Source organism: Gastrolobium bilobum, unplaced genomic scaffold (genome assembly GCF_033153095.1).
Source record: "Gastrolobium bilobum isolate Gb01-03AN ecotype WA unplaced genomic scaffold, APGP_CSIRO_Gbil_v1 utg6012, whole genome shotgun sequence".
NCBI classification, from domain to species: domain Eukaryota; kingdom Viridiplantae; phylum Streptophyta; class Magnoliopsida; order Fabales; family Fabaceae; genus Gastrolobium; species Gastrolobium bilobum.
The window spans coordinates 325,865-350,814 of NW_026898430.1; the positions used below are offsets into that span (position 1 = coordinate 325,865).

General features: G+C 32.9%; 3 protein-coding genes across 5 annotated transcripts; 1 reads left to right on the forward strand and 2 right to left on the reverse strand.

Annotated features, from left to right (window-relative positions):
- Positions 1 to 850: 850 nt before the first annotated feature.
- On the reverse strand, positions 851 to 8,347 carry LOC133316292 (calmodulin-binding receptor-like cytoplasmic kinase 2). Its single transcript, XM_061518030.1, has 6 exons — positions 8,103 to 8,347; positions 7,686 to 7,930; positions 7,414 to 7,579; positions 6,640 to 6,729; positions 6,011 to 6,309; positions 851 to 1,361 (listed from the first exon to the last, which is right to left on the reverse strand). The coding sequence occupies exons 1-6, from the start codon at positions 8,314 to 8,316 to the stop codon at positions 1,038 to 1,040; spliced, it is 1,338 nt and encodes a 445-aa protein (XP_061374014.1). The 5' UTR covers positions 8,317 to 8,347; the 3' UTR covers positions 851 to 1,037.
- A 5,246-nt stretch (positions 8,348 to 13,593) lies between these two features.
- LOC133316286 (histone H4) lies at positions 13,594 to 14,109 on the reverse strand. Of its 2 annotated transcripts, XM_061518023.1 has the most exons (2): positions 14,027 to 14,071; positions 13,594 to 13,975 (listed from the first exon to the last, which is right to left on the reverse strand). In XM_061518023.1, the coding sequence occupies exons 1-2, from the start codon at positions 14,069 to 14,071 to the stop codon at positions 13,760 to 13,762; spliced, it is 261 nt and encodes an 86-aa protein (XP_061374007.1). In that variant the 3' UTR covers positions 13,594 to 13,759. The 2 variants fall into 2 exon arrangements, with proteins under 2 accessions (XP_061374007.1, XP_061374006.1); XM_061518022.1 differs by having other exon boundaries at positions 13,594 to 14,109.
- A 7,032-nt stretch (positions 14,110 to 21,141) lies between these two features.
- Positions 21,142 to 24,267, forward strand: LOC133316287 (uncharacterized). 2 transcript variants are annotated; one of them, XR_009752181.1, is made up of 4 exons: positions 21,142 to 22,281; positions 22,421 to 22,512; positions 23,341 to 23,455; positions 23,912 to 24,267. XR_009752181.1 is itself a non-coding variant. In XM_061518024.1 (3 exons), the coding sequence occupies exons 1-2, from the start codon at positions 21,347 to 21,349 to the stop codon at positions 22,500 to 22,502; spliced, it is 1,017 nt and encodes a 338-aa protein (XP_061374008.1). In that variant the 5' UTR covers positions 21,142 to 21,346; the 3' UTR covers positions 22,503 to 22,512; positions 23,912 to 24,267. The 2 variants fall into 2 exon arrangements, 1 of the variants encoding a protein (XP_061374008.1); XM_061518024.1 differs by lacking the exon at positions 23,341 to 23,455.
- Positions 24,268 to 24,950: the final 683 nt, after the last annotated feature.

Below are 24,950 nucleotides of genomic sequence, written 5' to 3' on the forward strand. Positions count from 1 at the left end.
TGGACGAAATGATTCTTATAGAAATTGTTTCCCTTTGTTTTGAGAGTGGTTGGTAGAAGAACATTTGAATTATTTTAAATTATAAAAAAAATTGCTCTTCGTTCTCTCAAGATTCATGTTACTAAGAGTCTTATTTGAACTGGTGGAGGAAAGTATAAGAGCTGCGTATGGCACTGCAAAGAATGGCATGGGTGTGGCTTCAGATCAGTGGAGAAAGGCAACTGAAGCAGCTGCATCTATGATTTATGTAGGAAACAATAGGAAATTTGTAGGGAGAAACAGTTCACATGACAACAGCTTCAATTCTATCACCGGCAAGGTGATGAATTCACCTTATTTAGAAGACACAGATGATGACTCACCAAAAAAGAAAAATACAAACACGTTGAAGAAGATTGAAGTTTTATGGAAAAAGAACCATCAATAAGCACATATGGCCCAAGTATTCTATCACTGCATAAACCTTTTAGCCAAAATGGATTTACTTATTTATTCTTTAATTGTAGAGCAGTTTGGTTATGGATAACCATGAATAACTAATTATTTTTATGGTTTGGTAAAATAACCAGTTTATAAAATAAAATGCAGTTTCATATGAAACCGGTTTTAAAATATGGATCAGTTTGGTTATAGATTGGTTTGGTTCTTTTGAACACTTTTATCACCCCGAAAAAACTCCGTACCAATAAATCCTTTAATGGTATATGCCAAACAATTATATATAACCATAACTGCCTCAAAATTACAATCATATTAATTGAAGCAAAATAGATTCTCACTGTTTACACTAGCCATTACAGCACCCCAAGTCACAACACAAAGGATGCTATAATCAAATGCAAAAGACCAAACTGGTATACAATGAGATCCAAGCTGAAGACTTTCTCTTTAGAATTTCTCAACAATCTAAAACCTTGAGAATTTCAAAATGGAAGAGGGAAAAACCTCATGAAAACTAACAGCTTCATGTAATGCACATGATACAAGCTAAGAGCTGTAGCAGAACAATCAGAACAAATCTCAGAAATGAATAATGATTATGCAGAATCAAATTTATGGCCCTTGTTATCTTCAATACCAAATGTCATATGTCTATTTTTCCTAGCATCTTTCTCTGGAAAATTTGCAGAATGGTGAGCACCATGTGGGGAATGAGAAAAGGCTTTATCTTTAAAATCTTTACGGATTCCCCACAAAACCTCTCCACAATTCTTCATGGATGGCCGTGATCTTCTCACAGGTGCAAGGCATTGGTAAGCTAGCTTGAAAACTTTATGAACTGCCTTGTTTGAGGCTGGACTTCTCCGCAACCTTGGATCCATGGCAATCACAACTTCTCCTTGTTTCAACATCTGCATTGCCTGCATACAAGCAAATTATAACCGGTAAGTGAAGTCCACATAAATAGTTTTGTAAGAACCAATTCAACCCAAAAGCTTAAGCTGTTAGGTGAGACTACATTAATAGTTTTATATATCTATAATAGGTTTTATATTATATTTTTCTAACACGTTTTTTATAAAAGAATCCATTAGTCCACTCACAACTTAATGTTATTAACTTCTTTCTATCTCTAATTTCATCATTCTCTGATTAAGGAATTTGCTGTGAACAGATATACTATGTTGAATATCAAGAACAAGAAGATTTATAAGTAATCCGTGTGTCTTAACTACACAGTGGAGAGTCTATTTTATAACTCAAAAGAAAGAAAATACAAAGAGATATACATGATGTGGGACTTCTATACTACTATACTAAACTATTATTTACAACACTTCCCCTCAAGCTGGAGCATATAGATCATATGCACCAAGCTTGTTACATAAGTGATCTATCCTAGGCCCTCTCAAAGACTTAGTGAAAACATCAGCTAATTGATCAGTTGAGTTAACAAAACTAGTGACTATATCTCCAGAGAGAACTTTTTCTCTAACAAAATGACAGTCTATCTCAATGTGTTTGGTCCTTTCATGAAACACTGGATTGGAAGCAATATGTAAAGCAACTTGATTATCGCAAATGAGAGATGTTATGCCAATGTCTCCAAATTTGAGTTCCTTCAATAGTTGTTTTAACCATATAAGTTCACAGGTGGTTGTGGCCATGGAGCGATATTCTGCTTCAGCACTTGATCTGGCAACTACACTTTGTTTCTTGCTTTTCCAAGAAACCAAGTTACCTCCAAGGAATACACAATACCCAGATGTGGATCTTCTATCACTGGGGGAACCTGCCCAATCAGCATCTGAGTATCCCTCAACTCTGGTATGACCTTTGTTTTTATAGAGGAGACCTTTACCTGGAGCATTCTTGATGTACTTAAGGATACGGATCACTGCATTCCAATGATCTTCACAAGGAGAATTCAAGAACTGACTTACTACACTGACTGCAAATGAGATGTCTGGTCGAGTAACTGTCAGATAGTTCAGCTTCCCAACCAATCTTCTATACCTTTCTGGATCTGAAAATAGCTCCCCCTGATTTGGCATAAGCTTGACATTTGGATCCATGGGGGTATCGACGGGCTTAGCATTCAACAAAGTTGTCTCCTCTAGAATGTCCATAGCATATTTCCTCTGGGATATCACAATACCATCCTTGGATTGAGCCACTTCAATTCCCAAGAAATATCGTAGTCTTCCGAGATCCTTTGTCTGAAAATGATGACTGAGATGTTGTTTTAACTGAGTAATGCCTTGATGGTCATCACCTGTAATGACAATGTCATCAACATATACTACCAAATAAATAGATCCAGAGTCTGAGTGGCAATAAAAGACTGAGTGATCAGCCGCACTCCGAGTCATACCAAACTGCTGGACAATGGTGCTAAACCTCTCAAACCAAGCTCGTGGAGACTGTTTGAGACCATACAAAGATTTGCGGAGTCGACAAACTAGACTGGACTCCCCCTGAGCAACAAATCCAGGAGGTTGCTCCATATAAACTTCTTCTGCAAGATCACCATTGAGGAAAGCATTTTTGACATCCAATTGATAAAGCGGACAGTGACGAATAGCAGCCATAGTAATAAAGAGGCGAACAAACGCCATTTTTGCCACAGGGGAAAATGTATCCCTATAATCTTCACCAAACACCTGAGTATATCCCTTGACCACCAAACGTGCTTTGAGACGATCCACCTGTCCATCAGGACCAACCTTGACAGTAAATATCCATCTACATCCAACAACAGATTTTTCAGAGGGAAGAGGAACCAGATCCCAAGTACCACTTCCATGAAGTGCACACATCTCGTCAATCATAGCCTGTCACCATCTTGGATGGGATAATGCCTCACCTGTAGTCTTAGGAACAGATACAGAAGACAAAGAAGAAAGACAAGCAAAATGTGATGGAGAAAGGCGATGATAACTCATATTTATTGAATACCTGGGTGGAGGACGAATATTACGAGTACCTTATCGGAGAGCAATTGGTAGGTCAATGTCGGAGGGCGGGACCGAAACCGCAGGAGTTGATGACGGCAGATCTGAGTCCATAGGAACCTCATCAATGTCTTGGGGTATGGGTGGATATGACCGTCGGTGATAAACTTGGAGAGGAGGATCTGGTGCTGGGACATATGGAGAAGTGACACTAGGCGCTGGTGGTGTGGAATCTGGTGCAGGCGGTGGTGGTGCGGAATCTGGTGCCGGAACATATTGAATTGGAACAGAGGGTATAGGTAACTGAGTATCAAAAGAGCGATGGAGACTGGGAGAGTAACATCGATAACCTTTTTGTGTCCGGGTGTAACCGAGGAACACACATTTGTGGGATTTGGCAGACAACTTGTCACGATTGGGACCGAGTTCATGGACAAAACAAGTAGAACAAAAAATACGAAGGGGTAAGGAATGTAAAGGCTGATGAGGAAACAAGATAGAGTACGGTACCTGGTTACCAAGGACAGAGGAAGGCATGCGATTAATGAGATAGCATGCGGTGAGAACAGCATCACCCCAAAAACTGGTAGGAACATTCCCATGAATTAAGAGTGTCCGAACTGTTTCAATAAGATGACGATTTTTTCTTTCAGCAACCCTGTTTTGTTGGGGGGTATGTGCACATGATGTGTGGTGAAGAATACCGTGAGATGCCATGAATGATTGAAATGGTTGAGACAGATACTCACGAGCATTATCACTACGAAAAGTGCGGATAGGAATACCAAATTGAGTAAGAATTTCATGATAAAACTTCTGAAATATGGAGAACAACTCAGAGCGGTTTTTCAGTAAAAATAACCAAGTGTTTCGAGAATAATCGTCAATAAAGGTAACAAAATATCTATAACCCTGAGTTGATTCAGTACGACTGGGTCCCCAAACATCAGAGTGAACCAAACTAAAAGGAGAGGAGGCACGACGATTGACTCTATTAGGAAAAGAACTGCGAGTATGTTTCCAGAATTGACATGATTCACATTGCAAAGTAGACAGCTTGGACAAACGTGGTACCATCTTCTGGAGCTTTGTAAGACTAGGATGACCCAACTGAGCGTGAATAGTGAGTGGAGAATCTAATACACAATGAGCATGAGAGGAGCTGGAGAGCAGGTAAAGGCCATTGGACTCAAATCCGCCGCCAATTGTCCTCCCCGAATTTCGGTCCTGTAAAACAACAGAATTTTGGGTAAAAGAAATGAGACAATCAAGAGAACGTATTAAACGGCTAATGGAAAGGAGATTAAAGGGTGAACCAGGGACATAAAGCACATTATCAATAGTAATGGAGGGAAAGCTATGTACTGTTCCAATCCCATGAGACTGAACCTGGGAACCATTAGCCATAGTGACAACAGGCAAATAACCAGAGGTAGAAAGAGAGGAAAACAAAGATTTATTACCAGAAATACGATCAGAGGCACCAGAATCAAAAACCCAATGACTAAATGATGAACTTTGAGTGAAACCAACAACGTTATTACCTGTATGCACAACAGTAGCAGTGGAACCAGTGATCGTGAGCCGAGAAATATCTTGAGGAAGGATAAATGAGCTAGAATCAGCCATGGATCAAGAACAATTCGCTGAAACAAAGATGTCGTGAACAGTAATGGAAAGAGGAGAAATGCTTCAGTGGGAATTTAGGAGCGGGCCTTGGACGGAAAGAACCGCCTCTTTGTGACGATCACAACTGTGGGTGGCTCGCCGGAAAAAGTGCCTAAAAAGTGATCAGGTGGTGGCGGTCAACGACGGTCAAATGGTAGTCCACGACGCTGGCAACCTCTGATGACTGTGGGTCTTGCGGCGTTGGGTAGATCGGCTTCTTTTGAGTCCGTTGATGTACTTTTTGATCAAAACAGGCGCCAAGAAATTTTTCCGGTGGAGGACGGTGGTGGCAGACGGTGGCCGGAAACTGACGATGGTGACAGTTTCCAGGAAGATTTTTACTCGGTAAACAGTGGGTCTACCGGAAAGATGCGGATCTTGTTAGGCTCTAGATACCATGTTGAATATCAAGAACAAGATTTATAAGTAATCCGTGTGTCTTAACTACACAGCGGAGAGTCTAATATATAACTCAAAAGAAAGAAAATACAAAGAGATATACATGATGTGGGACTTCTATACTACTATTCTAAACTATTATTTACAACATACTAAATTCAACCTCTTTTGGCAGTAGATTTGTTTATATATGATCTTTAAATTGATGAATTGTACACTTATAAACAGAAGTAGAAAAGCTTTTAATAGTTCAAAACAATTCCTGGGACAGTTTAGCTACTTACTACAACTTTCAAAACATTGAGGAAACCAAATGTCATTCAAAACTTGAGATATCCTTTTTCTGGAATGATCCACTAACCACAATGTGCATGCTTAGAAGTTAGAATAACTTGGATGCAGCACAAAATTCATTTTATGTTTTCTAAAATTTGGCTGGGATATAGTTGAACCAATCACAACTTATTCTAAAGTGATGCATGACTTCATAAAGTAAAAATAGTATTTTAGTTATTTTGCTATGTATTTGGTATATTTGACATACTTACCCATCTAATTGTAACTCTCTCACTGAGGGGTCTCTTTGGTTCAACTGGATGTCTTCCTGTCATCATTTCAACAAGCAACACTCCAAAGGAATAAACATCACTCTTTTCAGAGAGATGGTGTGTTCTCATGTAATCAGGATCCACGTAGCCAGCTGTTCCTTTAATTTGAGTTGAAATATGGGTTGCATCTGGGTCTTCTGCAGCCAGCCTAGCAAAACCAAAGTCTGCCACTTTGGCCTTTAGTTTGTCAGTGATTAGTATATTTGATGCTTTGATGTCTCTATGAATAATTGGATGATCTGTCAATCAAACATCACAAAGTTTCAGGCATTCAAATGCTTTCACTTGTACATTGGAGTTAGGAGAACAAACAAGATTAAATGATTAGTTGTAACATAACATGAGCAGATCTTGCAAATAGCATGCCCTTACACATGGATAAGGGTAATAATTACATACAGCCTTATCTTTGTATATTTGCAAAGAGACTATTTTCTGAGTTTGAACCCCTAATCTTTTAGTCACAAAAGAGCAGCTTTAACACTATTCCAGACTCGCCTTCTTACACTACAATAATTAAGAAACTTAAATTTGTTGTTACATATTTCTTCCTTTCTAAGGACACATACCTGTGTACATATGAAGGTAAGTAACTGCATGAGCTACATCAATTGCTATGTCTAGACGCTCACCGATTTCTAGTTCTTTCCCCCGCATACCTGCATCAATAATTGACAACTTCCATGTCATTATAGGCCATAGCAATTGATTATAGAGATAATGCATTTCATTATTGCATTATAAACCAATATATACTCTGCACAAGTCTAGATTTGGTACATGAGGAATTGCTAAGTCCTTTACCCCAAACATCCACTTCGCCCAGGACAGCTTATTTATTCACAGGAAAATTCATTGCAAAGAGAGAAGTTTGGTAATGCTATTGAAGTGCATTTCAAGGGATGAAATGTGCAGGTAAAACATTCTGAGAAGTTCCAGATGAAAAGATTGATACCATTATTTATGCAAGAATAATGGAGAAAAGTTAGACCTTATATAATTGCTTTAATCTTCAAAGGATGCAAAAAGCTGAATTTTATAAAATCTGAAAAGATCAAATTGAATAGTGAAAATAGATATTCTAAACAGTGCATGTCCTTCCCAGTTTCATCTATTTAATTCTTTATGCTTTGTGAGTTTGCAGAAAAATTCAAGTCACTTCTTGATGTTTCTTCTTCTTTTCCAACAAGAAACATCTTCATTAAGTAAGATTGGTTATTGTATCTAAAATTAGAAGATACCAGGTTATGATCATAAATTTCCATCTGCTGTGTATAAAACCAGATAATTTCCTTCTTTGTTTTTTCCTCATGTGATGAATGACTAACAGTAAGGGCACTTACCATCAAGATGTTCCCGAAGAGTTCCATTGTTAACATATTCAACAACAATAATCTTTTCATCTCCATGCTCCAAATATCCATACCACCTCACAAGATTCATATGCTCAATTTTTGACAAGGTGTTTATTTCATTCTTGAACTCAGCTAAGTTCTTGTTATGTACATCCTGTCAAGAAAGTTCACTAGATCAGGCTCTTTCATCAACTTCAATCACAATTGAATTGAACAAATTCTAGAGAAGGAAAAGTCAAAAGATGAAAATTATGCCATACCTTGTTGGCACGCTTTACAGCCACAAGGGATCCATCATTAAGCTTTCCCTTATATACTGTTCCAAACCCACCTTCTCCAATCTTATTATCTATAGAGAATTTTGCTGTTGCCTTGTAAATTTCCTCAAAGGTGAAGTTTCCCATTCCAAGTTGACTACTTGAAGCACTAGATGATGCTGCTGAAGAATGAGAAAACTTCCATTTTGATGAACTCCTCGAACTATTAGATGATACATCTGTTGAAGCTGCAAATTCAAACAAATCTTAATTTTGGAAAACCCAAGACTATGCACTAAGATGAAATCATTCCTTCAATAACAGCATACATAAAGGGTTGACCATGAACAAGCACAAAGAAAAAAAACAGTTCACATAATCAAATGGCAAAAGAAAACACATATTATTCATCAGACTTACATGATCCACCTCTGACTTTGTGTGTATTCTTTCTGTCATCACTTTCAACAGCATCTGAGGATGTTTTTCCTTTCCCAGAGAAGAGAAAAAAAGTAAAAACACCCCCACATGAATATTTCATGCCACTTTGATCTTTATGATTGTGCCTTCGTGTGCCATTGTTGTTATTGCCTGCACCACTCTCTTGGATACTGGGGCCTATTGGTTTCTTCATTTGCAGAAGCTAAGGCTAATTTTCCATATCATCTTCAGTAACCAAAAATTAAAAGGAAGTTGGTTTAAGTTGCTTTCAAAAATTTATTTATATATTTTTTTTCTTCCACATGTTATTTGATTCATACCTGTTTTTCAAAACAGATTTTGTTCCAGCCTTTTGACAATTAAAAGCCTAACAAGTACTTTTTTTTCTTTTTTTTTTTAAAGTTAAGAATTTATAAGTAAAAGTCGTACAATTTACATGCTAACAAGTCAAAGCATGAGCAGCCAAGAAAAAAAATAAAAGTTTGAAAACACTTCCAGGTCAATGGGTGCCACCAGCCTTAGTCACTACGCGGTTTCATGGTCCTGTCCTGGGGTTTGCTTTTAGAGGCCATTTAGATGAATTATTGAAAAAAAAAAATTACTTTTTATGTATTGTATTTAATTTTTGGAAAAAATGTCTCTCTCTTTTTCTTTTTTTTTTGAATATAATGGAATTGAAAAAATGTATCTTTTAAGAAAAAAATAGACACAAAGAAAAAAGATCTATATTTTTATTTTTTTTAGTGAGATCCACGTCTCTTTGTATCTATCCATTTTAAAAGAATTTAAAGTTATGTCCTTTAAAACAATTCATATTTTTTCATTTAATTTTTTTTTTAAGTTAGAAGTTATTTTGTACTTGGATACAGTATATAAAAATACAGAAAAATATTTCTGTAGTTAATGCAGATAAGTTATCTGCATTTACTTTCAAAACGATGTCGTTTTGGAATTGAAAGATTAAAAATTATAATTATAAAAATTATAATAACCCTAAAATAAATTAAGATTACAAAAATATATGATTTTTGCCCGACATCATATTAGATTTACTGCAAATAACTTATATGTAGTAATGCAGAAAAAATAAATCCATAAAAATATTAAAAATGACATGTAATGATAGCGATGGCTGTGGGTGGAAGTAGTGGGATGTGATTGGAACAAACTTAAATTTTAAGAAAAATATTTAATTTATGGCTTCATATTTTTTTAGAGTATTACACTTATGTAAAGATGAGTTGGTTTTATAAAAAAAATTTCTCTCTTCTGTTTGTAATAGGACCCACTTACTTTTATGTAATTGTGACAAAAAAAAATTTATAACAAAAATGGAAACATTAAACTCCTAAAAATTGTATTCAAATGTACATATTAAATAGAAAGCACTTTGTTTTTAAAAAAGCTACTTTTTGAAGGAAGAAAATTTCGTACAAAAGAACTTTTAGTGATAATTAGTTTAAGCAATTTTTTAATTTTTTTAATAATTACTAAAATATCATTTTTTTATTTTGTTTCTTATTTTTAAACATTTGTAAAAAAAATAGAGAGGATAATAATAAAGGAATATCATTTTACGTGGGTCTAATAACTATTTGATAATTTTGTTTATTTTATTAATGAAAAGATAGGTGAGGACTATGAAAAAAAAATTTCAAAAAGAAAAATGTGTATTTATTAACGAAATTGTGACCCAAGAAAATATAGATAGACCAAAGGTGTTTGCTAGCTGTCAGCACGTTCCTTCGTTATCAATTTCTTCTGTCTCTGGTAGTAGAAGAAAGACCCGTTTGACAATTCCAGGAAATTGATACACTTTCGACGTACAAGGTAGTGTTTGGTAGAAGATTTATTTTGGGATTGAGGGAAAAGTGTAAGTGGATATTAGAAAATACCACGTTTGATTCAGGTTTTTGAAAAAAATACTAGGCAAATAGGATAGATGGAAAAATGACTTTTGTGTTGATTTTTGGATGAAATTCACTGTTATGGAATACCAGTTGAGATGTGATATCTTGAGATAACTGGGGAAGTGAAAAAACAGGTGCCAAGTTTCTTCCGAACATAGATTTTGCAAATTTAAATAAATTTTTCTGGTAATATTTCGATCAACCAAACAACATTTTTTATATTTTCCTACCAAATTCATTTTCCTAGTAATTATATTTCCCTAGTATTCAAAAAATTTATGCTCAATCAAACCCCCCAAGAGAAAACATTAAACAAGACCTATGAATCTGAAGACCCACAAAATGTAGGGCAAAAAAATTTAATTATTGCATTTTAATTAAATAATTACGTATTTATTGTAATTTTGAAAATAATTACGGATCCATTGCACAATGTGACGCCTTTTATAGGCGTTACATGTGACGCCTCATTTAGGCGTCTCTCACCAAAGGGAAGACGCCCCAATGGGGTGTCTCTCATGAGGTGTTGACATGTGTCATATTTTTTTCTAAAAAAAATAATAATTTAATTATAAAACTTCTGAAAGCCATAACTTTTGACTCGTGTATCTAAATCAGGTAATTCTTTTTTTGATTCCACATAACTTTTCGATATCTACACAATGACATCTTATTTGACATATTTTATTTCTCACAAACACAATTTTAATTTGCAAGAATGGTATTATAAGAGCTGTTAAACCAAGAAGCCTCTCAGTTCTGGGTTTGTGATTTAATATAAAAAATAAATAAAATTTTGATTTGTAATTTATTTATTTTTTGTAATATTTTTTTTAATTTTAAAAAATTTTGGTTTGTGATTTAAATTAAAATAAAAATAAAAATTATTATTAATAAGGAAAACAAAATAAAGATTTGAAATCTGTAGAAATAAAGAAAATAATTAAATAAATATTTAAAATCACTAAAGAAGAAGATATTATTTTTGAAATTAATGATTAATGCTATAAGTTTCTGGGTTATTATTCGTGGTCTGAAATTAATGATGGCTTATGAATGTTTTTCAAAAATAAAATCACCTAAATTAGGCGTGATTGCCTCTTGATTGAAATCCAATTTAGACGTGATTGATGACGTGTCAGGTGTTGACACGTGTCACATTTTGAAACTATAAGCCTCTGAGTTCTGCATTTGTGATTTAATATAAAAAATAAATCAAGATTTGATGTGTGATTTAATTTAAAAAATAAATTTTTTTATTTTTATTATAAAAAAATTTGGTTTGTGATTTAAATTAAAAGTAACAATTATTATTACTAAGGAAAACAAAATAAAGATTTGATTTGTCATTTAAACTCAAAAATCAATTTGAAAAATATGTATTAATAAAGAAAATAATTAAATAAATATTTTAAATATCTAAAGAAGAAGTATTACCTGATTTAAATTTAAATTATGTTTGTGAGAAATAAAATATATCAAATGAGATGTCCTTGCGTAGATCTTGAAAAGTAATGTGGAATTAAAAAAAGAATTACCTGAATTGGATACCCGAGTCAAAAGTTATGGCCTTCATAAGTTTTCTGATTAAATTATTATTATTTTTGAAAAAAAAAATGACACGTGTCAACACCTCATGAGAGACGGCCCATTCAGGTGAGAGACGCCTAAAAGAGGCGTCACATGTGACGCCCAAAAAAGGGGTCACATTGTGCAATAGATCCGTAATTATTTCCAAAACTGAATAAATGTGTAATTATTTAATTAAAATGCAATAATTAATTTTTTTTTGTGCCTAAAATGTAGTGTATTTCATAATATTCAACAGAGGTTAGAAAATCACTTACGTTTTTTTTTTTTTAATCTAAATTCTTCGAAGTAGAATATATACGACTATTAAAAGAATGAAATCTTGTTAACGTTTCATTTTTTTTATATACTCGTAACAATGTTTTTCTATAAATATAATAGGGGTAAGTTAGATTGAATAGGGTAAGTTATATTTATAATCTAATTTTTATAAATTATATTATATACTAGGGATAATACATACTCAAATAATATACACATAAAAATTTATAAATGTAATCCTGCCCATTATAATTGTAATGATCATTTGGTTGTTAGGCTGAAAGCTAGGAAGAACCGTAAATAATGTTTCAATTGTTTCTCGTAAAAGGAGGCTATTCGATCATTCACGAGTGCCTCAATCATATTTTTGTCTATTTGATAAGCCTTAAAAGTTATTTTTCGATGGAAGATATTTAATTTAATTTTTTTGATAGCAGAAATATTTAATTTTATGGACTGGCAAAACAGCTTTTATAATTTTTTAATGAGAAGAGAATTCATTACTATTATTTTAAGGGTTGAGACCTTTCAATAGCTCAAATGGCATAACGTAAAGACATCTGCGTAAACTAGAAACGAGAAATAGAAAATAATGAGCTCTCCAAAATAAATACGCAAATCTCATTAAAAAAAATTTGAAAAAAAAAAATCCACATAACTAAACACTCTACATCTACATACACCGAAAAATAATTTGAGAGCATAAAAATGCATACAAAAATATAAGTATTATGTTATAGGAATAAATTTTTTATTCTGCAATTATTTTTTAACTATATATAATATACAATTAAAATAGAGAAAGATTCACTAATGCTCTTGTAGTTTCCTCAGGGAGCGTTGATGAACTTTTTTCATTAAAATATTCAAGTTATTGAAGTGCAGGAAAAAAATAATAATTTTAATATTATAATTATATATTACCTTAATAGATAGTTAAGAACAGTTATAAAATAATATGCAACAAAATATCCTATAAACCCTAATACATATCATAACATTCCAAAAATTCAAATAGCGAAAAAAAAAAATCACGAATAATGAGTTTGAAATTAAATTGATTTTTTCTATAGAACAAGGGTCTCTTCCAATTCTTTAAGAACACATGATTATTTTTTTTTTGAACCTTTCATATAAAGATTCTCATTTACTAGTCAAGTCATTAATAATGAATAAAAAGATAATCTACCTTTGAATTTATTTTATATGTAATAGTGTTGACGTTATGTATTGCATAATTTTTTATGCTTACCAATCAAATCAAATGCGTTTGTTTTAAGACAAATGGGTAGAAAAATTACTTTATACTAACAAATTTACCAATATGAGTGATTTTTAATATCATTTTAACAAATTTACTTTTTACTTTATTAAAGATAACATAAATAATGTTATCAAAAAAAAAAAAAGATAACATAAATAACAAGTAAATTAGCTCACAACTTGAGAAGCACTTAATATTTCATGAGATAGGATATTCTCAGACTCAAGTTATGTTACATCCATGTGACACCTAATCAATCTCATTGTTAGATCGCTTATGTTGATCCAATACTTATATTTATTTCCATTTTTGTATGTCATGATTTCCCAAATTTAAGGTAAAAATATTAAATATAAAAAATCATAACTATACAAAGATAGAAATAAATATAAAATATTAAATTTAAGAAATCATGAACATACAAAGATGAAAATAAATATAACCATTAAATCAATATAAGGTGAGATTAACTGAGTGTCACATGGATGTAACATAACTTGAATGTCACAATATCCTATCACATATTTCATAGAATTCACATGTTACAAGCTAAAACGCATAAATTGTAGTAATACATTATTTTAAAATTAAAAATAGAAAAAGTGCTTTCTTCAACCTCCAAACCCATAGAGGGTCCTTCCCTGTCTCTTGAGAGCATATACCACGTCCATGGCGGTCACCGTCTTCCTCCTCGCGTGCTCCGTGTACGTCACAGCATCGCGAATCACGTTCTCCAAGAAAATCTTCAAAACACCTCTGGTTTCTTCATAGATCAACCCGCTTATCCTTTTCACGCCACCTCTCCGAGCCAATCTCCGAATCGCAGGCTTCGTGATTCCCTGGATGTTGTCGCGCAGCACTTTCCTGTGCCTCTTCGCGCCTCCTTTCCCCAAACCCTTACCGCCTTTCCCGCGACCAGACATTTTCCCGAGAAAATTGAAATTGAAGATTTTGGGTGTTGATTTTGACTCGAATGGTTAATGACGAAGGTGACTGGGATATTTATATTGAAGCGGGAAGAGGAGGCATGTGAGTTTTGAATTTTGATCTCGGTCGTTGGATTCGGATTAATCGACGGCTTAAGTTTATGATCCGTGGTTTGTTACATGGAAAACTAATGGGCGTCGATAGAAAAATTTTAATGGTCAGATTTCGTTTTGGAGGGCATGTGCGGATCACGACTTTGTTAAAATTTTGTAAGATAAATCTTAATTTCTTTATCGGATATGTGTAAGAAAAAAGTTTGCATAAGAAGGGCATTGCAAACCACAAAATATAAGGTAATGACATTAAAATGAAGGGAAAAATGATTATTCTTTTAAATGACATAATTTATATCTTTTCACTCTTACAAAGAAGTGAGACCCACACCTTTATTTTTTTTGTCAATTCTCTCTCCTTCTTTATCTATCTTTTTCTCTCTCTTAAAATGACACAACTTTACATCCTTTAAAATGATACACGTTGTTATCAAAAAAAAAAAAATGATACATATTTTACCCTAAAATGAAATACTCTTATTCTTAAAAATATATAATTAAAACAAAATGCAATAAGGCAGCAATAAAGTATAAATGACAAAATGTAGCAAACTAGCAAGAATATATAGCACATTTCTCCTAAGAAATTTTAGAGATAAACAAAATTCTATACATATAATTAGATTATAACATCAACTTAACTTTAATTTTTTGTATCTCCTCCTACTTTTGGTTAAAATTGTGATCTGATCAGAGAAATTCGAGAAAAATGAGTGAAAGAGAAAGAAAGATAATAGAGAAATGAGGAGAGAGACAAATCTGAATATCTGAATAGTTTTTATCTTTGATAAGTGATTAGAAACGATACACATATGCTCTTTATAGAGCTTATTTACATTGGTGACACGACAGCTAGTAGCTACTCTGTTATAATAGTAATCAGTTTGCTGAAATTGAACTGAGGTAGGAATCAAGTACAACTCAGACTATAGTATAAGACTAGACTAGTTACAAAAATATCTCTACTACTCAATAGACATTACAAAAGTTGTACTTTCATATTTACATTAATAAGCCCCCTCAAACTCAAGGTGGATAAAGCAAAACGTGAGTCCACCACAGTTAGTTTGTCCCTTAATGTAGCAAAACAAGAAACAGAGAGACTCTTGGTGAGAGTGTCAGCAATTTGATCCAATGCTAGCACATGATAGATACGAATTTCCTTAGCAAGAACACACTATTTGACCAAAAAGATATATAACTCTATACGAATTATTTTGGCATGGAGCACAGATTATGGGAAAGAGACATTGTGCTTAAGTTGTCACAGAAAATATGGGGAGTAGTGAACTAAATATGGAGCTCTTGAAGAAGCAATTTGAGCCAAAGTACTTCAGCAGTAGCTAGAGCTAGACTGCGATACTTTGCTTCATTACTAGAGCGTGCAATTAGATTTTGTTTCTTGGATCACCAAAAGACTAAGTTTAAGCCAAAAAATACACAAGCGCGTCAGGTGGATTTGCGATCATCTGGGTCACTGGCCCAATCAACATCACAAAAAGCTATGATAGAGAAAATATGATTGGGATTGCAAGGTTTAAGCAACATTCCATGATGCAAAGTCCTTCTAAGATACTGCAAAATCTGTTTGACAACAGTCTAATGCTATTCAAGTGGCTGAGCCATGAATGTCACGCTTTATTCACAACATAATTGATTTTTGACAGAGTAAGAGTTGCATATTTCAGAACCCTACCTATGGAGCGATAAAAGGAATAATATGAATAAGAATTGGATCTATATTTGAAGAGTTCGCAGCCTGATGGAAGAGGGGTAAAGAAATCGAAAAAAAAAATCTTTATTGGTTCTACCTCCTATTTTTTATGAAGAGAATGAATCTTTTTATCAAAGATTTATAAAAAATATGTCCAGACTGTTGGACAAGTGGCCTCAAACTCAAGAGGGGGGTGAATTGAGTTTTAAAAATATTTTCACAATATGCCTCACTTCCTTTCTTGAAATCGATTTTCTTGAGTTAATATAATTTGACACAAGTAAAGCTTAGAGAATAGAAATTAACACAAGCAAGTGGTATATAAAGTGAAGAGATAAATAAGCTCAAGTAATCAAATAATGCTAATATAAAGAGATAGAGAGTTAGAGAGTTTGCAAACACTATATATCCTGGTTCGGTCACCACCACCGTGACCTACGTCCAGATTGAAACCGCCCGTTCAACTTTCCATTAATTATCAAGCTTCAAGGGTGCTTGACAAACCACTACAACCTTCAAGAATATTGATTCGTGAAACCTTTACACTTCCACTCACTTACTTAGGTTATGAGCAACCTCTTTCACTAGGGTCTCAATACCCTCAACACAAATGAACAGATTGAGAGTATTTAGAAAAGGATTTGTACTCTTGAAGTACAGATTATACAAGTTGAAGCTAGGTATTGATCAATGACACAATATTAAAGCTCAAAGGTGATTTATGATCAAGATGATGGAAAGTAAGCAAATGATGTGAAATAAAGCAAGAATAATGATTAAGAAAGGTGTCCCATCAATGTGAATAGTGATCATTATTTATAGAGGGCCCCCCATGACCCTTTGAACACTCATTTTCGCAAAACTAGCCGTTAATAGCCATTTATAGCCGTTATACTGCTTACTGTCCAGTAAGTATTCGAATATTATTCGTGAGGTATTCGAATACTTCAACTGGTATTTGAATACTTTTATCAAGGTATTCGAATACTTTGTTCTCAGCACAAGTATTCGAATACAGCCAATGGAGTATTCGAATACTTTCTTAGACAGATCATCAATTATGCAGTTTTATGAGTTGTAAAGCTTCTCTTTTAGTCTCTAATCACTTTTAATGTATTTCCTTGACTTGTACAGAATGTTTTGAGGTTATAAAACATATCAAGGGTCTTTTTCATAATAATCAAAGCTTTCAAGTGATTGATGACATGGATAATGCATGCATAGAGTTAAATGCCCTTTGAGCTCATTTATGCATCATTAATCAATTACCTTTACATTTAGATCTAAGCTCTCAAGAGCATGTTTCAATATTGATCTTGTGTGTTGAATGATTTTCTCTTGTTGTCTTGTTTGAATTGCTTCCTAGGACTTTTGATTGTTGCGAGTTGTATTATCCTTAATGTCGCTTCTATGCTTGTTTGTTATCATCAAAACTTTTGCATGATTGAACTCTTCATTTTAAGCGCATTGGTTTCACACAGACCTCTTGCGGGAATGATTTGGAAGATCCAAAGCCAAAAATAGTGGTCTTTGCTAGCAAGAACATAATGGAGGCAGTCAATCAATATAGATTGATCCGCTGAAATCTAATTCAAATCCAATATAGCAACCCTTTAGCTTACGCCATGTTGCCTTTGATGAGTAAGTCCTTGATGTATTTGGATTGGGAGAGAACTAGGGTCTATTTGATTGTGTTTTTTTGTTCCTTAAAATTGTTTTGTAGAATAGTTAATGAAATAAATGTTTTATGTGTTTTTTTTAAGTTAAAGCCAAAACGAAAAACATAAATTACTCTGATATGTTTTCTAAATTTGATTCTAAAAACTAAAAAATAGTTATAATTTTTAAAACTATTTTTAAAAAACAAGCCTTGGAGCCCGTTTGGATGGGCTTTTTCTTCTTCAAAAGCTACTTTTTTCAAGAAAAAAAAAGCACTTTTCGAAAAAAGTCTGTTTGGATGCCTGCTTTTAAAAAAAGCACAAGTCATAAAAAAGCCAAAAATCTACTTTTTTCGGAAGCTAAAAATTTTAGCTTTTTAAAAAAGCAGAAGTCAAAAGTCAAATATTTTTTTAAAAATCTAAGTAGCTATAACTTTTATAGAAAGTACTTTTAAAATAAGGAAGTGATAAAAAAGACTTTCTTGAAAAGGCAATACAAATGAGCCCTTAACAAACGAGTTTTTTTTTTTTTGTTCTGAAAATTAAATACTTGTTTTTGAAAACAGATTCAAACAAACCCCTAGTTCTCTGGAAGTTGTTCTCTGAACCTCTATTCCAAGAAAAAATCCAAATCACCTGTAGCAAGAGTTATGATCAAAATATTGGAGTAAAGTAAATTTGGAAATTTATGATAAAAACAAATTAAATTAAATTAAGAGCCCAACTAGTTAATTTAGCTCAAAAGTCCTTTATTTTCACAATAAACAATCTTAAAACTATTAATTAAGAGCACAAATAAGTGTAATAAATATTAATTGTCAAATTCTTCGCACTTATTCTTTTGTACTTCTGGATTAAACCAAAAACTTAAAGCAAAACTAAAGAAATGACAGAACAAAAATAAAGACTAAAAGTTAAACTTATCATTTCTAACAATTGCAAAGAATACAAAAGATGAGCAAGGATCTCAAAGCTTCATTAGATCAACCAATCAAGATAGAAATTCATTTATCTCAAATCACAAAACCTGATAATCTCAATTGATAATGCTAATTATGTAAATTGGTCTATCAAAGGATGTTCTCAATTACTCTTTCAGGTGTATAGGGTAAATAAGTGTATCACTCTATTTACAAAAATAAAATAAAATAAGTGTATCACTCAAATTCTACTAAAGAAAATTTTTATACCATAAGTTTGCTCATGTTCTATTCTACTTCTCCACTACTAATAACAAATGGATTCACATATCAAAAGGACTTTATTTAAAGTTGTAACAGGGCTGAGATGAAAGTATGGATAAGAATGAAAATGAGAGGCTAAATACCCAAAAAATTTAAAGAGCGTTGATTAAGAATTAAACTAAAGGAACAAAATTAAAACCAAAATAAAGAATACAAAATCACTTAAATATACATATTATTTTTTTCATATATTTTTTCTTTTTATTTATTTATTTATTTTCTTTTCTTCTATTCTTCTTCTAATTTTTTTCTGTTTTCTTTTTACATAACAATTTAAAAATGAAGAATGGTAGAAAATAAAATGAAATAAAATGCCTCCCTCTACACTTAAAAAGTTGCACATGCCGAGCAAACCCCCACACTTAAACACAAAACAAAAGTGAAATCAGTAATTTTCTAGGTGTGGAATCATATTGTTTTTCACTTAGGTTAGTAATGTGGCTAAGAAAAGAAGGATACAAAAAAGCACAAAAGGGCTAACCAATGTAAGGGTGGCTATCTGGTCAAAGTGAAAAAAAAAAACAAAAGAAAGAATGACTCTATCATATTTATGCATATAGGTGAAAAATACAATTTTAAAAAGAAAAAGAGCAAGTTCTAGAAAAATAAAATCGTGAAGAGAAGCACACAATAAAGAGAGAATGGAAGAAGATGAAAAGCATTCATACAAGCCCAAAAATCTCATAAGGGATAAAACCAAGTCACGCAATCTGCATCACAAAATCAACCACAAAGTCAGATAATATAAGAATAAAAGACTTAGCCCAACTAGAATGATCCATCAAAAGTAATATGTCCAAGTTTACACCATGTATAGCTCAACAATTATAAAAAAGACAAGGAAAATCTACTTTCACTCACCAAGAGATCATCAATGTTCTATTACTTCTATGAGTTGTTACTCTGTTCACTGGAAAAATCACTATAACCGCTAAACACCCCTACTGTTATACAGCACTTGAAAAACCCCATAAGAGCTTTGGTCTATACCATTGCCACTAAGAGTACTCCGAGATAAATATATTACACTCCTTGAGGGATACATACTCGGTTCTCTTGACCACATGACAATTCAATAACTAATATTATTTATTATCCTTATCTTATTCATGAAAATCGGTGTGGCAAGCTTTTAAGAAATGGAAGACTTGGGTTTAACAAGTTTTACTCGGGATACCATGATTCAAAATATTAGATGCTGAATTTTGAGGATCCTTATAACATAACATTCGATGTGTGAGCTTTTGGTAGCTATTTCTTCTTATTCAAGTAATGTGAAATTTTAATATGAGAGGATTCATTTCCAATACATACTCCTATCATGTTTCTCGAACAACAAAGGAAATAAAAAAGGAAAGGAAAAGGAAATCTTAATCTTCAACAACTAATTTTATCTGAGAAATCTTAATCTTCTCCCTTTCTCTCTTCTAAAAATAAAAAAGGAGAAGAATTAAAAGAAAATTAATTTTTTTAAATAGAATCATTTTTTTCATTATTAAAAAAAAGGAAATATGATTAAAAAAAGAAGAAGGAAATACACACCTCAGTCAGTACTTGTGAAGAAGGAAAAAAAAATCCACAAACAAAAAAGTGTAAGTGTTGCGACTCACTTGGATGGACTGAATGAGAACAGACCCATTAGAGTTAGAAAGAAGCCCAATTACTTAGCAGACTATTTTCAATAGTCGGTCCACTTTATAGTGTTAACAGATGTTGTAATGAAAACCCAGACAAATAGAAACAGGAATAATGCAAGTGATACGAGTATCTAGTCAAAGAAGGGCTGGAATAGAAAAGAGGGAAAAGTTGGACAATCCTCTCTCTAATTTATCTCTCTCTCTACTCTTATCTCACCAATTCTCCATTCTCCTTCTTTTGTTACAGATCCAGGTATGAAAAAAAAAATATAATATCATATTTCATATTTATTTAATGCGCATTAAATAAATAATAGAAAATGTAGTGTCAGTTATCATTTCTTATTATCTGTGTTCCATCCTATCCGTCCTTATCCAACAAACGGACCCTTGAATGATCATGTGACCGGGTAAGTGATACAACAACTGAGCTTGGGGTGTTATCCACCTTCCACCGTTTTAATCTGTACTCTGTAGACTTAAAATACCCATATCGTGGGAAATATCTTCGGTACTATAGTAATACTGCATTATTTATTTAATTTAAAAAATATAATATATATTTTTTATTATTTTACCCTTGTTTGTATGATTATTTTTCTCAAAACCATCATTATTTTTTCTTTTTAGTAAAGGAGTACATATTATACTATCACAAAAGATGTGCTCCATATTGTGTGGGTTAGTGGGGATCGCGTACGAATCACGTTTGCTGATCTCTCTAACTTCTTCTTCACTCGCCTCTCTCTCTCTATATATATTTCCCACTCTTCTCCTTCTTCCCTAAGATTTCTGTTGTGCTACAGCACACACCTGAAACCCTAAAACAGATTTCACACTCCTTTGATCCTAACATATCTTCTAAAAACGAAATCAGCAGATAGAAATTAGTCACATATAAAGTGATGAAAAGAAAGGAGAAAGCAGCCATTGGGAGTTCTGGCACTTTCCATGATCCTCTCAAGCACGTGACGAAGAAGAGAGTATCATGTAAAGATCCAGAACTCCCAAACTCATCAGCAGGTCAAATAAACCACCAAAGTGTGCTAAACAAACAATTCCAGCAGACGAAAATATCTCTCGTTCTTGAAGGAAAGACGAAACCAGCCACGAAAGATCCTCTCATGCACGTGCCGAAGAAGAGAGTATCATGGAAAGATCAAGAACACCCAAACTCATCAGCAGGTCAAATAAACCACCAAAGTGTGCTCAACAAACAATTCCAGCAGACGAAAATAACTCTCGTTCCTGAAGGAAAGAAGAAACCAGCCACTGGTCAAACCTCAAAACTCCATTGTTGTGGTGTATGTTTTGATTTCAAACCAGACTCTCATATGTTCAGAAGATGTCAATGCAACCACCCCTTTTGCACTGATTGCATATCCAAGTATGTTGCCAATCAAATACAGCAAAATATTCTCAAGGTGAATTGTCCAAATCCAAAATGTTCTGTGGAATTGAAGCCAAAACATTTGCAAATCATTTTGCCTAAACAAGTTATTGATCGTTGGGAATCTGCTAGATGCGAGTCTTCAATTGCTGTGTCGGAAAAGACTTATTGCCCCTTTAAGAATTGCTCTGTTTTGTTGGTGAATGATGGAGGAAAAGTTGTTACCAGTTCTGAGTGCCCCTCCTGTCATAGACTATTTTGTGCGCAGTGTAAGGTTCCATGGCATGCAGAAATGAATTGCAACGAATTCCGAAAGTTGAAAAGGAGTAAAATTGAAAAGGACTTGGATACGAAGTTTTTGGAGTTAGCCAAAGGGAAAATGTGGCAGAAATGTCCCAAATGCTATATGTATGTTCAAAGACGTAGTGGATGTGAACACATGCTATGCAGGTTAATTGTATTTTTGTATCCCCACCTTAACCATTTTCACATCTTTTTTAAGTATCAATCAATCTATGTATTTCATTATTATATCATTATAATGAAAGCTTGGGGAAATCATTATAATAACTACATTTTCTCTTTCCAGGTGTGGATGCCAATTCTGCTACCACTGTGGGGAGAATTGGAATCAGTTTGGGCATCTATGCAATAGTCGTCGTTCAACATGATCTTTCACAGGTATCTTTGGAAATCATAGCATGTAGAATTAAATTTTATTTTTGGTAATCAATGGCCAGAAATTAAAGATTTTGAATTTTACAATTATCAATTCTAGGATACCTGGTTTTATCTTTCTATACCCCAAATCAGTCTCAACTCCCAAATAATTTTTTTCTGAGATATGTAGGTTTTCCAAATTAGACATTTTTGGACTTATCAAATGCTTACTTCTCTGTTAGGTGACTGCATTTTTCATGTGATTGTCATGTTTGACAATGGGGTGATGAGATTTTAAGTTTTATATTTTCTATAAAGTTGCAATTTTTATTCAAATCTTCTGTTATGCAATTTTTAAGATGTTGGTATTTGAACTGGGTCGGCCCTTTTGTGTATGGAATTAGACATTGATAAGCTATATAGAGCATAAAGTTTTTGAGTGCCTTAGATAACTGTCAATTTTCAAGTACTCTACAAAGTATAGGAGACTTTGGTTTCTAACAATTTTTTCAATATAATGTTTGAGCATATTAGCATGTGATATTTATGTCTTAAAAAATGGTATAATTTGTTAAAGTTGCATAACTAGTTTTTTTTTTAGTACAAGGTTGCATAACAAGTTGTGTAACTGGATTTTATTGATTGGCTAAATAAAAACTGTTTTATTTTATTATTATTCTTATTAATTAATTTCAGCTTCTTAAGCTTTTGAAAACAAAAATCCTATACTTTGAAGAAAACAGAACCTGGGTACAGAGCCTTTGAAGAAAACAAAATTCTTATTCTGTAAATCAAATCAACGACATATAATTATTATGGACCGGCCTCACAGTTTAAAGTTATGGGCAGGCTCTTAGAGGTTCAATTAAGGGGTCATTTTCGTGCCTCATTATAGTGAGAATCGTAGAACTCATGCCAGAGGATTTCTCACTCCACAATACATCTCACCATCATACATTTGTTGGTATGTTACCTCACTCACATAAATGAGATAATAGTAACTCACCCCTTTCTCTTATCATATCATTTGAAAATATGTCCCACCTATATATATGTCTATTATCTCATTCTCTCATTGAAGAGTATCTTGCATCCATTGTATTTATGAGGTGTGTTACTCTGCAAAAAAAATATAATCATATCGCCATCACACAATCCCTCCTCTCAACCTCACTGAGATACTCACATGGTAACTCCTTCAACAGCTTTGATATATATCATCGCCTCTAAGAGCACTTCCACAGTGACATACTACTCCCTTTAAGGATACATACCTAACTCTCTACACAAACTGCTCAAATACATTAATGATTGCGTATTGGCCTTATAACAAAGGGTTTGATGTATGCTTCCTTGTTATGCATTTAACTTTTTTAAAGTTTAAACTGACTCAAAATTAAATGTGTAATGTTTATATCAGATGGCAGAATTGTTGGAAGCTCAAATGACAAATGCAGGAAGTTCTAGTAGTATTACTCATCAGAATGAAAGTAAATCTGATAGCTAATATTCTAGCTAAAAGAACAGCCAGCAATGTAGTGTTTAGGAATCCTCTTAAAGTTCTAGATGATTTGTATTTGTATTTTATTTTGGAAGTTAGTTGTAGATACGTGTTTTAAGTACGTTCATCACAAAATATTTCTAGATCCCAATAGACCCAATGCCAGATAGCTGCCAAAAAGCACAAATCTGAAAAGACAATATGTGCTCCGGCCACACCTTCATACAAGGGCATGTTTGGTAAATAATATAGGATAAGGAATGATAGTATAAGACCTGATTAAATTTTAATATTATCCAGCATTTGGTATGATATTGTATAAGATAATATATTATATAAGATAATATCATCCAATGTTTGGTAATACAGTGTATAATACTAGATAGGTTAAAAATAAATATTTTTGTCAAAAATACCTTTTAATAATGAATTTACATAATTTTTCCAAATATATCAGATTGTATTATTTTTTTATAGAAATATGCTGATCAATGTGTTCAAAAAATATATTAATTTTTACAAAAATAAAAATCTTCAATATTTTAAAAAATTATATATTAAAAATTTATTTTTTATTTTAATATACTAATATTAAAATAATATATTAATTCTTGAGAATTGTATTGATTAATACATCAACTCCTTATCAGGCTTAATCCGATCCTCTTAGGCCTGATTAATAGATCTTGCTGTACAAGCTTATACTATACAATTACACCAAATAGGTTTTAGAGGTCTTAGATTGAATAATAAAAAATATATGATAATTCATTCACAATATTTATCGTGTGCGAGTGCAATCTCGTCATTTAGTACGCTTGAAGAATTTTGATCCCTTGTCCACAATGTTGCTTGCTTCTGCTGTCTCTTTTCATTTAGGGCATGTTTGGTGTATAGTATAAGATAAGGCCTGATAGTATAAGATTTGATAGTATAAGACTTGATTGTATAAGACCTG

What these genes read in the sequence shown, in the direction of transcription:
- LOC133316292 (XM_061518030.1), bottom strand. Translation starts at nt 8,316, where the DNA reads ATGAAGAAACCAATAGGCCCCAGTATCCAAGAGAGTGGTGCAGGCAAT. An exon ending in CAAAGTCAGAGGTGGATCAT is followed by an intron (nt 7,931 to 8,102) that starts GTAAGTCTGATG and finishes TTGAATTTGCAG; the next exon opens with CTTCAACAGATGTATCATCT. An exon ending in TCTTCGGGAACATCTTGATG is followed by an intron (nt 6,730 to 7,413) that starts GTAAGTGCCCTT and finishes TTATTGATGCAG; the next exon opens with GTATGCGGGGGAAAGAACTA.
- LOC133316286 (XM_061518022.1), bottom strand. Translation starts at nt 14,071, where the DNA reads ATGTCTGGTCGCGGGAAAGGCGGTAAGGGTTTGGGGAAAGGAGGCGCG.
- LOC133316287 (XM_061518024.1), top strand. Translation starts at nt 21,347, where the DNA reads ATGAAAAGAAAGGAGAAAGCAGCCATTGGGAGTTCTGGCACTTTCCAT. An exon ending in TGTGAACACATGCTATGCAG is followed by an intron (nt 22,282 to 22,420) that starts GTTAATTGTATT and finishes TTCTCTTTCCAG; the next exon opens with GTGTGGATGCCAATTCTGCT.